This window comes from Cavia porcellus, unplaced genomic scaffold (genome assembly GCF_034190915.1).
Source record: "Cavia porcellus strain 051 isolate PalLab524CR breed Dunkin Hartley unplaced genomic scaffold, mCavPor4.1 scaffold_21, whole genome shotgun sequence".
NCBI classification, from domain to species: Eukaryota; Metazoa; Chordata; class Mammalia; order Rodentia; family Caviidae; genus Cavia; species Cavia porcellus.
Genome location: NW_026947504.1, coordinates 25,996,321 through 26,009,537, shown reverse-complemented (window position 1 = coordinate 26,009,537; position 13,217 = coordinate 25,996,321). Strand labels below are relative to the sequence as shown.

The window sequence follows — 13,217 nt, the reverse complement described above, 5'->3', positions numbered from 1 at the left end:
AACTGTAAGGCTTGGCACACGTTCAGAGCTCGTGTGTGTTCATGCAGGCTGTTTGAAGGGCTCTGTAAGGTCCCTCTTAAGTTTGAAGGGCTTGGACAAGTCTCTCATGTAAGCTCTTACATGCTTCAGTTTGTACCCTCTGTGCTTTCCTTTTTCCTACATGGTTTTTGCACTGAAAACTCTGCAATCTAAGATGTGGAGCTATAATGTAAGGAGGCTGATGGATGTGGTGGGCACGAACGCTGGCAGGAAATGGTACACAGAGGTGGACTTTCCTGCTGGTAGAGCTGTGCGCTTTCTATCGAGTGGCGTCCTGTGGTGTGCCTTGGATTTCGTAGTTGTTTTCCAGGTTTCGTTGTGTGAGTCCATAGATCTTAAGTCTGTAAGTTTGTAGCTTTCATCAAATTGAGATAAATTTTGGTCATGATTTCTTCATATATATTTGTCTTTTTCCTAATCATCCAACTTCTCCTTTGGGGATTGCAGTTTCACATATATTTTTAAATATTGTTCCGTATTTCATTTATCTTTTAATTTTTTTTCTTTTTGCTTTCTGTTGTATTTGGATTGTTTCAATTGCCAGGACTTCATTACTAATATTCTGGTTGATACCTCTGTATCTATATCGTTTCCATCTTTTTAATCGCGGTCATTGATGGTTTCATCAGTGGGTCCCGGAGCTGCTGTGTTCTGTGCCTGACCTCCATACTTTAACGTGGGCAGCTTTTCTCCCGGGGTCTGGAATATAAGCAATTCCCTCCTAACAGCAGTTTTGATGCCTTCATCTACTTACTGTCTTGTGTGTCATTTCTCAGTCCATCTTGGTTATTTTCTTCTCATTGTAAATTGTACTTTCAAGCTACTCGTTTATTTATGTATTTATTTATTTATTTATTGGTGCCAGAGATCGAACTCATGACCTCGTGTTTGCCAAGCAGGCACTTGCCGGCTGCCCAAGCTGTTTATTTTAAATGTGGTCCTGGGAATGGGACTCAGGGTCTCACATGTGCTAATCAAGAGCTCTCCTCCCGAGCTGATTCTTTCTGATGGGGTGTCAGACTTTGTGAATTTTATCTTACTAGGTGCTACATATTTGGGGAGTGTGAGATGTTTATATTCCTCAGCTATCAGCTCATGTACCCTTTCCCTCCTGGTGCTGTGCCCTTCCGGCCTCTGCACCCATGGGCTCTTCCTGAGCGCACGTCTGAACCGCGTTCGTTAGGCACTGGCTGCTGTCCTTCAGTAGAGCCTGGGGATGTCTGCACAGCATGTTCGTGGATACACATGCAGTTGGCCTCCCTCAGTGCATAGGTGTAAGCTAACGAAAGCTGAGCACTTATGTTTAGTTCACTGCTAAATCTGGACCCTAGAACAACTCCCACGTATCTTCGAGGCCCTCAGTAAATTGAATATCTGTTTAATAAGTGAACAAGTGAGTTCTAGATACCATGCTGGCCTCATTCCATTGTCCTGTGATGTCACTGGCTCATAAGCTAGAGAACACTGGGGATTTATCAGGAGAGAAAGGTGGAAAAGGGTTTTTTACATGTCAGAGATAATAGAAGTCAGAAAATTAGAATGATTAAAAAAAAAAAGTCTGGAGCCAGACAGATGTGATAGCACACACCTGTAATCCCAGCACTTGGGGAGCCGAGGCAGGAGTATCATTGTGCGTTCAAGACCAACCTGGGCTACAAAATGAGCTTAAGGCCAGCCTGAACTACATAGTGAGAATCTGTCTCAAAAGATTAAAAAAGAAAAAAAAAAAAAGGGTCTGAGATGATAACTCAAAAGTATAGGATTTATTAAATTGACCTCATTTCTTGCTTCACTTTGCCGTGGAAATCCTTGGTATTTTCTCAAGGTATTAAAGTCTTAATAGCACTGGGTACGCTGTGTCTTTTCAATGGTAACATCATGAAGTGTTAAAGTGTATAATAAACTTTCCTTTGTGTCTGTGCACATCTCATCCCTCTGCCTCCACCATGTGAAAAGTAACCATGGGGTTCATAACGAAACCAGGGGAGGAATGACATCCCAAACACACTGTACCTAACTTGTCCCTTCCGTGACCAGCAAGAAGGGGCGGATTCCGGGATTCTCTAGGTTGAGCCTTCCTGAGTCTTCAAAGTGATCAAGTGCTAGGAATTGTGATGGAGCCTTAAATAAGAAGACCCAGAACATAACTTCATGTGTTTCACACAACTCGGCAGATAGAAACAGCTGCTTTTATGCTCCCTCATTGTTCTGATTGAAACCAGGTAGCGGACACTAACCCGAGGATTCCTGGCTGTTAGCGAGGCATCAAGGTGAAGCTGTGTTGCTCTTGTTTGTGTTTCTCGGGGAGTTTTCCTGATTTTATTCCTGGCAGGATCTTTGAAGAAGAGTTTTCTTTGGTGAATTAGTAAGCAGAATTTTTTCTGAAAAAATCTTAAGTTTGAAGCATATGCATGTATGTTTTAGGAAAAAACCCTTTTCATTAATTCACCAAAGAAAAATATTTCTTTAAGGGAGTTTTATTGAAAAAAACGAAATACTGATTAAATTGGTAAAATTTCTCTACTTATTTAAAACCAGGTTACTTAAACTGAGACATGCGCTGAAAGGTTTTGCTTCTGATTCAGAAAAGCACAAAAATGGAAACATTTTTAAAATGTAGATTTTATTTTAATAACATAATTTCTAAAAGAGTAATGTTTACATAGAAGGCAGAAATGTATTTCTGGGAGTCTATTTTCATAGTGAAAGTATGTGATTTTGTATTTGTGTTAAATTTGCTTAGTTCTTATTTGTAGGCTTAAAGTAAGTGTGTTTTTTTGCTTTTTGTTGTCATGTGACTTTACAGTTAAGTTTGTTTTTTTCTAGAAGAGCAATTCAAATATGAAATTGGTTTTATCAAACAATTTAATAATATTCTTTCATCGTGGTGTTTACAGACTCTCACTTAGCAAAACAAGGGTTGGATGTAAACTCCCTAACGGAGAGTCTGCTCCGTCGGGTTCCTGCCAAGCACCCCGCCCTGCCCGTCCTGAACATTGTATTTTCATGAGCATTGCACAGTATTTCTCATCCCTTGTTCCCAGTCTTGACCCACTGACCCAAGAATCAAGGAAATGTCATGTCAGTGCCTACTAATTAGTGCAGCCAGAGTGGCTTTTCATCGGCCTTTCAACCTTCTGGAGGCCAGTGCAAGCTGTCACTCGCATCATGCAGGGAAAATGAGGCTTTACTACATTTTCCCTGTTTTGCAAACAGAAGAATAAGCTCAGCTGAGGCTACAGATGAATATGCAGGTTAGGGAGAAATTAACCTAAAGTGCACTGCTCTTCGCATGATCGTCTCACTGATGATGACACAGTACTGACTGCATTAAATAAAACACGCACAATGGGTGCCCCAGCTGGAGATCTGACCAGAGTCCTAGCAGTGGTGTTGCACTTTAGTGGCACTGTCATCATACTGATTTGATAAAAGTAATTTTAGGGAAAGAATGGGTAAAACAATAAGTAGCATTTTAGTGCATCTAAGTGTTCCTTGATTTTAAACACACTTAGGAAAATCTTGCGCTGTGTTAGTGAGTATTTGGTTCGAGTGCTCATTAATCAGTGCTATTGGGTCAGGGTCTCCTGGGCCTTCTGGGTTTGGGGAAATTCACTACTGTAATTAAAGGGATGAAATATATCATGGTCACAAACTTACCACACCCGACGGTCGAGGGCTTGAGCTAGTAGAATTAATCTCTTTAATTTTTTCCGTAGGTATTTAAGATAGAAGTGCTAATGAATGGAAGAAAACATTTCGTTGAAAAAAGGTACAGCGAGTTCCATGCCTTGCACAAAAAGGTAACTTGTTTTTTCTTCTTTTTCTCCTTTTTGTATATGGCAGGTGACATAATATTAAGACCCCTTCTGTGGTTCTAGTGTTTTCCCTGTGTATATAGTTTCTCTTATCACAAAACAGATTTCCTTTAAAAACAGATGTTCAGTCACTTAAAGGAGTGCTTTCTGTAAGGTGGGTTTTCTGTTGTGCCTGCTTTGTACTCAGATCTGAGGCTGCAGGCGATTACAGTGTATTGTGTTGGATGTTACACATTCAGAAGGAGTAAAATCCAGACCTGTTTTACCCATGAAATATACTTACATGCTTTACAGGAAAAAATGCATATGATCCTTTTACAGGAGGAAAGTGTATTAAACTCAGCTTACACTCTCATGGGAAAGAGGCTTCTAGCTTTCTTTTGATGGTTCAGTTCTAAGATACATTTCAGTAAAGTACTAGATAAAAGAAGCAGAAACACAAAACTAATAACTAATAAATGAGTAATTTTATTGTCTACCCAGATTTTTTTTACAGTTTATAAATTATTAGGGAGGTGAAAATTGTCTTGATCACTGAAAATACCTCATGAAATTGCTCAGAAAATCACTAGGTATTAGTCAATGTAATTTTACTGTTTTTTCTTTCATACATTTGAAGTATGCATGAATATATTACACTTCTGTGTATACTCCCGTACACATGAAAGATACATATGGAATGAATAGACACAATACACAGCATAACTCAGTTCCCTCATCTCCTGTGTTGGGTAAGAAATCAAATGGTTCAATACTAAGTATGGACATGCAGTATATTAAGAAAATCTTTTCACGTAATTTCATTAATGACCTCTTAAATTTTCTGAGAAATATTAGTGTGTAAATAACCTGATCGTGTACTGGCTCTGTAGTGTAAATTTAGTGTTTTTAGAATTAAGTTTTCTTCCTTATATAATCAGGAGAATAGAGGATTGGGCATGAACTTTACCAGGATTATTACAGACCACAGTGAGCCTGTTTCCCCTACATTCCTCTGTTAGGAAGGCAAGAGAGAATTCATACTTAACTCTCCTATGTGATTCTTTCCAAGCGAGGTTTACTACAGAGGAACCAATAAAAGTGAATACAGATTTGCACAAATGTTGCTTGCAGACTTTATAAAAGTACTGACCTCAGGGGACTCAGAAAGAAACAAACCGGGTCTTCCTTCTCGCAGATTTTTCTTTCTGTTTGTTTGGGAGAAAGGGGTTCAGAGAGCTTTCTGCTGGGAACCTGTGAGCCACATCCCTACAGTAAGACCGGACAGCCTGTTGTGTGCAGGGCCCTTCCTACCCCCAAGCTGGGCTCCCAGCACTCCACAAGCTGACCCAGCCAGCTGCAATCCTTAAGTGACACTGCACACACAAGGCACAGCAGGCAACGGCCAGTTGTCCAGAGCTTCCCAGGGCTTGGGTCTTCCCACACCCTCTTCTCTCCAGAATGAGTCCTTTCATTCTGCAGCAGAGGGGCCTCTGCCAGTTCTTAGCAATCACAGTCAAAAATTCCTGGGTTTTGTAAGACTTGTTCTCCTCTTAATTTCTACAGCTCTGTTAATGAATTGAGCAGTCTTATAATCAGATAATGTGGTCTTTCAGAGTTCATAGAGTAAAACTCCTCACATTTATCAGTTTTGCACAGTGCAGCAGTTTTGCTAGACTATTGGAGACATCCTTAAAGGAACCTAGAGATACTCTGCTCTGCCGAGTGGCTGGGGTACACTGTCAGGTCTTCTGCCTTGCAGAGGGGATCGCCCCTGCTAGAAGTCTCTTTTCCTGCCCATTACGATTGCACTGGAGCTGGCAAAACGTAACTGGAAAAGGCAGCTCGGTGTAAGTATAGTGAGCCATAAAAGCAAACCTTACTTTGTAATCTCGACTGTAAATCACGTGTGTGGAAGGATTAAGATGGGTAGAAACTCGCTCTGGGCACAGATATCGCCTATTGCTGCTGTCCTGCTGGGAGCCTTTTCCTTTTACTGCAGTTTTGTTATCCTCAATTTCTACATGTGAATTGTGTGGTGGGCTCTGCATGTTTTGTGTTTATATAAAACATTTTCCCTTTAAATGGAGGTACATCTATTGTAGTAATCAGCTGTTTCTGCAGTGTACACAGTTTGCTTTGTTACATTCTACATTCTACTTCTCTTTTACTAACAGTGTTTAGCCAGTGTCCCCCCAAAATATGTGAACTGCCAGAAAGTGCTTTGTACCAGAATGAGGACACAAAGATGCCGATTTGCTATCATTGCTCATTTTGAGGCAAAACTAAAAGTATCTCCTGTTTGACAGCATAAAGAAAGTCCATATTAATTATATGGACTAAACTTTTGTGATTAACAATGTTACGATATAGTCTACACTTTTTAAAGGATTTCTTTCTGTTGTGGAGACATTTAAAAACTTTCTATAACATTATTTTCTTGTCCTCGGGTTGCTTCAAGATTACATAGCTAAATCTTTGCCAAACACAGTGGCACATGGCTAATCCCAGTGTCCTGGGAGGCTGAGGCAGGAGGATCTCAAGTTCAGACTCAGCCTGGACAACTTAATGAGACCCTGTCTCAAAATTTAGAAAGAGCGTGGATGTAGTTGGCCGTGTGCTCAACCCCTAGTTGGGAGTCGAGGGGAATGCTAAAATCATATAGGAGGCTGAGGGCAGGGGAAATAACCCATTGCTGCCTGTTCATCCTAACGCTGTTTTTTCCATCTTAATCCAGTTGCTGTTTTCCTTTCAGTTATTTTATTGGGTTTTGAGAAAATAAAACCTGCCGTGCTCACCTTGTGCCCCGTGGTAGTCTGTAACGTACAGAAGGTTTGCACAGGCTGCCGAAGCAGAACACCCCCAAGTCTGTTTGTCTGCTCCTGGCTCTGAGTTCTCTGAGTGATTCCTCCTCTGTGACATGAGAGTAGAGCGCTAACTTATTAGTATTGTTTTATGAATGAAATAGACTGTGTGCGTCACACAGTGAGCTCTCTGCAGTCAGCAGCATCTATATGTCTACATTTGTCTGTAGTTCTCTGTATTCAAGACTGTGTCCTTAACTAGATTAGCACTCTCCTGTCAAAGCACTTGGGCCTTTTTATATTTCCTGATAGATGTTACAAACTTACTTTTTCTTTTTTGATTCAATTTAATTGTTAAAAAAAACTTTTGAGACAGGGTCTTGCTGTGTGGTTCAGTTGCCTTGAACTTACTGTGTAGTCCAGACTAGCCTCAAACTTAGAGCTGTCCTCCTGCCTCAGCCTTCTGAGAACAGTTCTGGGATTATAGATATGTTCCACCATTTCTGGCTTCAAATTACTTTCCAAAACAGTTGTAGCAGATTTATAGTGCAGCCAACAAGTACGAAAGCATAAGGTTCATAGCATCTCATCAATTTTGAAAATTACCCCTCTAGAAATTATGTTTATTTAGCAAGCATTTATGTTGCCTTTTATTATTTTGATTGGTACTTAAGTTTGTTTAATGTTTGTAGTCCTTATTTGAATTGTCAATTTTTATGTGTTTTCTCATTTGTCTACTGGGATCTGGCTTTTGCTTATTAGCCTGTGAATAAAATATGAGTCATTTGCTGAAAGTATTTTTCACCAAAGATCTTTTAGGTTTTGAGTTTAGCAGTTATTTTACTTCACAAGAATTCTACATTTGTCACGTGGCCAGGTTTTTTGAAGTTTTTAAAATTTCTTTTAGAACTCTAGTGAGCATTGTGTTTCTTTTCTTTCCTGATTTTCTAGATCAGTATCTTTCAGAGTATGACGTTAGATTCCGCTGAGTGCAGGTTTAGGGGGAGCAGCTGCAGTCTGCAGCAGGCCAGCCCCACAGTGCGCCCCATTGCTGGGGTTGGAGGATTTCCTTTCCACTGCGGGTGCTTCAGGGCTGCCCTCTCCAGCCTGCAAGCCACACTTGGGCCTAGTGCAGAACCAGAACGGTGCAACTTAGTTTAGAACCAATTCGAAGCCGGTGCTGGCCTCCCTTTACCCACTGTCCATCGATCACTGAGCACTGTCCCCCGGTCCTCCAGTTTCCTTAAGACTCCATACTAGTGTTGCTTTAACCATTCCTGACCCTTGTCCCTTGTGTTCTCATTTCCGTCTGCATCCGCCTCACCTCACAGACCTTGATCCTCGAGCACAGTCCTGTGTCCTTAACCCCCGTGTACTCCCTGGTGCTGCTGTAACCAGTCACCACACACCTAGCGGCTCGAGACAACACGCACTCCTGTCTCACCTCTAGCTGTGTCAGGCTGCATGACTCGCTTGGTGTGTGGGGTTGGGAGAGTTGGTTTCCTCCCCTTTCCCAGGGTGCAGGGCCCTCGGGTCCCTCCAGCGTCTTTTACCTTGGTGCTTGTACTCCCCTTCCTGGTAGCACTGGACTTACCCACAATCTGGAAGGCTTAGCCTTTCAAGATCCTTAATGTAATCACATCTGCAAGGCCCCTCTTCCCGTATAGGGGAAACGTTTATAGATTTAGAAGCTAGAAATTCTTCGGTATCTTTGAGGGTACCCCTTCTCTGCCCCTGACCCTTTACTGGCTGACCATATTTCTAACAGCTCTAGAAAATGTCAGTCAGGCTAGTCTACCTTGTTTTGCAGGCAAGAATATGCCACGGAAATCACAACATCCCTGTCTTTCCTTTGTGTCCCCATCTGTTCAAACTAAACCCAGATGTTCAATTGTCTCCTTTGTTTGTTCTTGAAACTGCTGTTCCACGTTTATTAACAGAGATGTCTACTTAAACATCAGAAGATGTAAGATGCGATTAAAACATAGTTATCAGCCTTCCCTGGAGCCAGGCTTCGCCATGAGGAGAAGACAAACTGCCTCTCTGTGAGCCAACTGGTGTGTAGGCTGGGAAACCGGAAGAGCACCCCCGAGCCCCCACCTCCCATAAGCAACTGGCTGATTTAAACGACTCAGGATGAGATGATAGCAACTGAGGTGAAAGGAATAGCTTGATGTTGTATTGTTTGATTGACTCTGCAGGCCTGAGGCTGGTAATCTGGGCATCTATTTGGAGGATGGCAGAGTACACTGTGGCAACTGTGGGGGATTCCTTCTGTCTTGTTTTTGAAGTCCAAGGTTTTGTTCCATTTTGCTGTTTTGTTTTATTACTGTATCTGGCAACCTAAGCAACTGTTACAGTCCTTTCATTTTGTTTTGAAAACTTAGATAGCTAGTGTTTTGTTGTTGTCATTTTGTTTATGTTGTTGTTTTTAGGTTTGTCTGCTTCTTGATTTTTCTGTTTTTCTTTTTTCTATTTAAAAAAAAGTTATCCCTAAACATTTTGTCTAATGAGAAGATAATTTTTTAAAAGGCTACGTCTGATCTTTTGCATCCTCCACACTGTCAGAGTGCTGGGCACATAGCAGGTGTTGAGTTATCACTGCAGACGGGCTCTCTGGCATGTCACACGGGCCCTGGTGTGGTGCTTACGGTTGGTTTGACCCAGCTTCCAGGCTCTGCTTCCTGTAGGATCCCACTCTACTGGTACCAGCTGGGCAGAACCCTACTGCTGCACCATCCTAACCTTCGTAGTGGGCTTCCCACTCTGTGACTGAGGCACAGGCTCCCATGACAGGGAGGTCTTGCACTTGTGAACGCCTTCCCCTGCACCGGTGCGCTCTGTGGCTGGCTTAACATTGGTGCCTGAAGGAGACTTTGCCTCCGAGGCCCGGATCTTGTGCACAGGGAGGAAAGTCTTCCCTGCACTGCAAACCGCTGAGCATATTTTATTTTTCATGCCTTCCCAGCTGTTTTCTGTCAGTTCCAGCCCACCCTTTTACTCATAAAGCATTTGGAGGAATATGGTGCTGGTTCATTGTAAAATTAGCTGCCTTCATTTTTGTTATTGCCTACTCTGGGCTTGAGTCAAATGTTCCATTCTCTTCTGTTTAATTTAATGAGGTCCACATTGCAGAAGAACCAGAAAGCTGTCATGTGGGATCAAGCCAAGAGTACCCACATCCCGTGCACAAAAAGGTCCCAGAGAGAACAGGGGTGACAGTATGGGCTAGGATTGGAATTTTGACCCTGAACATCCCAGACCCCATAATTTTTAAGTTTTTATTTTTATTTGTGTATTTGGGAGAAGTATTTCTGATCTCCCTTTCTGTGGAAAATGATAGATTTTTCTAACCAGTGCAAATGCCGGTCTGCATACTAAGTTCTGTGTAATTTTAACAGGGTAGAAGGGAAGAGATTTACCCCAGGAAAGGGGAATTGTGTCTGTGGTATCGTGGAATCTGGTCCTTATCTGCATGGATCAGAAAGGCCTTTTGCCTGGACACAGCAAGGCCAGGACAGTTCATCATCGGATGAAGTGACAGAGGCGTATTTATCTTGTAAGCAGCTGAGCCCTCCTGGAAGCGTATTGTCTCGGGTTTGTCTCTCATCTGAAGCCATTCATTACTCACCTACAAATATGTCACAGACCCACAGCCACGATGACCAGCTTCCTTAACATGCCTTATGTGAACAAAAAGGAAAAATGTTTTCAGTGCTTTAACATCAAGATTGAAAGGAGGGGGGAAAGGAGAAGAGACGGATAATGGAGTTGATTTTCTATTCTGATATATAAGTCATGGGTTCAGTAGTTTTAAAGAAAGAATCATTATGTTTGCCTCTACATTTAATAAGCTTATCACCATAGAATAGTGTAGTGTTCTGGCCTTGTTATTGTGGGAAGCCTTAGGTGGTGTAGAGTGATACGGCTTTAGAGTCATTTTAGTTAAATCTAATCCCACACAAATTGGGTATTCTGCTAGCTGCCTGCCCAATATTCATCACTTCCTTCCTGAAAAAAAGGAAAACCAAACACCAAACCAAAACCCAGTGCCAATCACAGTACAGTGCGCTCAGCTTAAGATTCTGTCTTCCTGCGTTCCTGTGAGAGATGGTGCCATGCGACACACTTCCTCACCTGCTGCTCCTCCTTGATCTTGCCTTGCCAGCTGCCCTCAGTACTGACCTGCCTGTTAAGGCTCGGTTGTTCCCCTCACAGGAGGAAGCCGCCTGTGGCCACAGGCCCACGAGGTGTTCAGCTCTGCCTGTCTCAGGAAGGCAGGCCTCTGTGTCACCCCGACACCTCAAGCAATGGATTTTGTTGTCATTCAAAGCAGACGGGGTCCCCTGCTTCCACACCTGCCTGCAGGACTTGCTGGACTTGCTGTCCACCTCCACGCCCGCCTGCCTGCAGCCTTGGCCCTCCCTGCTGGGTGTCTCCACGCTGGCCCTCATTAGCTTGCCGCTCGGCATAATGACTACCACATGCTTGGCACCATTGCGTGCTTCAGCAACTGCGTGGGTCAGGAGGCTGGCACGGTTTCCTGAGTTCTCCACTCACATCCTCACTGGGATGGACTCGGGTGCCAGCCAAGGCTGTAAGACTCCCAAGACTTGTGTCTTAGGACAAGGCTGCCACCCTCTGCTTGCTGTCAGCCAGAGGCCGCTCTGGGCTCCAAGAGGCCATCACAAGGCCCTACTCACGTGTGCTTCTCATGGCCCGGTGCTGTCTGCTGGGACTGAGACTCCCCTAACACAGGGCAGGCATGGAAGCGGGTGTCTTACACATTCAGAGGCCTGGCATGAGCCCAGCACTGGGATGCAGCCCTTTCCTACCTGGAACTAAACCTCCTTTAGTTCCACAGCTCTGCGCACCAGCTGCTCCTTCTGTCCCCAGGGGTCCAGGCCGCTTACACATCATCTCCCTGTGGGTGCCTCTGACTCACATCCCCACACAGAGCAGGTGCTGCCTGGGGTAAGGCATGTTTTTGGCTACTTCTCTAGGTGCTCAAGAGGGTTTCTTAAGTCAGAGTCATGATTCTCGTGTCCAGGGAAGCTAACGTTGAGCAATCCACAGCATCTGTGCTCCTGCTTCGCATGTTTCTGATAGGATACTGCTTTTTGCTCAGAAAATAGCTGCTCTCCCTAGTAGACTTACACTATGTTTCATTAACTGCTGTGTCACATGGCCGCCATCATTACCCAGGAACACAGGAAGTCAGAATCTTAAGCTGAGTGCATGGACACTGTGATTGGCACTGGGTTTTGGTTTGGTGTTTGGTTTTCCTTTTTTTCAGGAAGGAAGTGATGAATACTGGGCAGGCAGCTAGCAGTATATCCCATTTGTGTGGGATTAGATTAGGCTGAAATGACTCTAAAACCACAATAATGGTGCTATCAACAGATACCACTTGGCTCCTCTCTCCCACAAATGTGCAGAGCTGCTGTGGTGGGAACACTGGGCCCCGAGCTCCTTTCTCAGCTGGCACCATCTGCACGAGCCTGTGTGTGCAGTTCAGTTAGCAGGGAGGAAGGACGAAGGGAGAATATTTTTCTCTTTAAAAACCCTTCTTGAGATTGCACACGCGAGGCTGTTCACCTGCCTGTGACCAGAGTTCAGTCACGGGCCACACATAGCTGGGAAGGAGGAGGGCCTGGGAAATGGGATCTTTTTCTGGATGGTTTTAATTCAGCCAGAGTTAGGAGTTATAGTCCATAGAACACAGGGACAGTGAAATGGTTTGGCGGGGGCAGGGGATAACTAGTGGTCCTTACTTGTTCCAAACCTGGAAATTCTACCACATTTGTAAGTGGAAGCCACGTCACCCATTATATGGCTGCTACCAATGAGGGTCTGTGCTAGAGTCCTCCTGATTCTGCTTTTCACTCCTGTTCCCACTGGTCTGCCCATCCCACTGCCCACAGTAGAAGCCCCGGGCTTCTGCAGGACCTCCTGCTGGTCTCCCTGCTCTCACTCTGGGCTCTGTACCATCCTTGCTCATGTTCTGAAGCCTGATTTCTTGAAGTGAAAATTATGTCATTCCTTTGCTGAAACTGTTCCAGTTTGCTTTCCATTTAAAATAATATCCATTCCCACCCTCACACCCAAGGCCCTGCCGCTCTGCTGTTCCTTGCTGGTTTCGTCTTACCTTTCTTTTTTTTTTTTTTTTTTCCGGTACTGGAGATCAGACTCCCAATTTTGTGCTTACCTGGCAAGCTTTTGAGCTGCTGAGCTAAATCCCTGGCCCTCCTTACCTGTTTTAAAGATCTGGAGCCCGCCCCTCTCCCTGGACTCTGCCTCTGCCTCTGCCTGAGTGCTCGTCCAGCTCTTCCCTGCCTGCTGCCCAGAGGAGCCTGAGCTGCTCCTCAGACACTCCCGCCTCCCAAGGCCTCCCCGGCTCCCTTCCCATGCTGTGGGTGCTTGTTTTGTCTTGCTTACTGTTTATTGTCGTTTCTTGCCTTAAACCCATGAGGGAAGGTGTCCTGGCACTGAGGTATGAATAGGAAGAGCAGGACTTCTTCAGGGGATCCTGATGCTCTGGATCTTTTTTAAACACCTGCAAAATAATAATTCCCAT

The 13,217-nt window shown here is 43.9% G+C and overlaps 1 protein-coding gene across 1 annotated transcript in view; it reads left to right on the top strand.

Annotated features, from left to right (window-relative positions):
• Snx24 (sorting nexin 24) overlaps positions 1 to 13,217 on the top strand; it is a 156,805-nt gene that overhangs the window by 75,590 nt on the left and 67,998 nt on the right. The window contains exon 2 of the mRNA XM_063232443.1: positions 3,759 to 3,842. Coding sequence (XP_063088513.1) covers positions 3,759 to 3,842 — 84 coding nt within the window. The remainder of the gene's footprint in view (positions 1 to 3,758; positions 3,843 to 13,217) is intronic.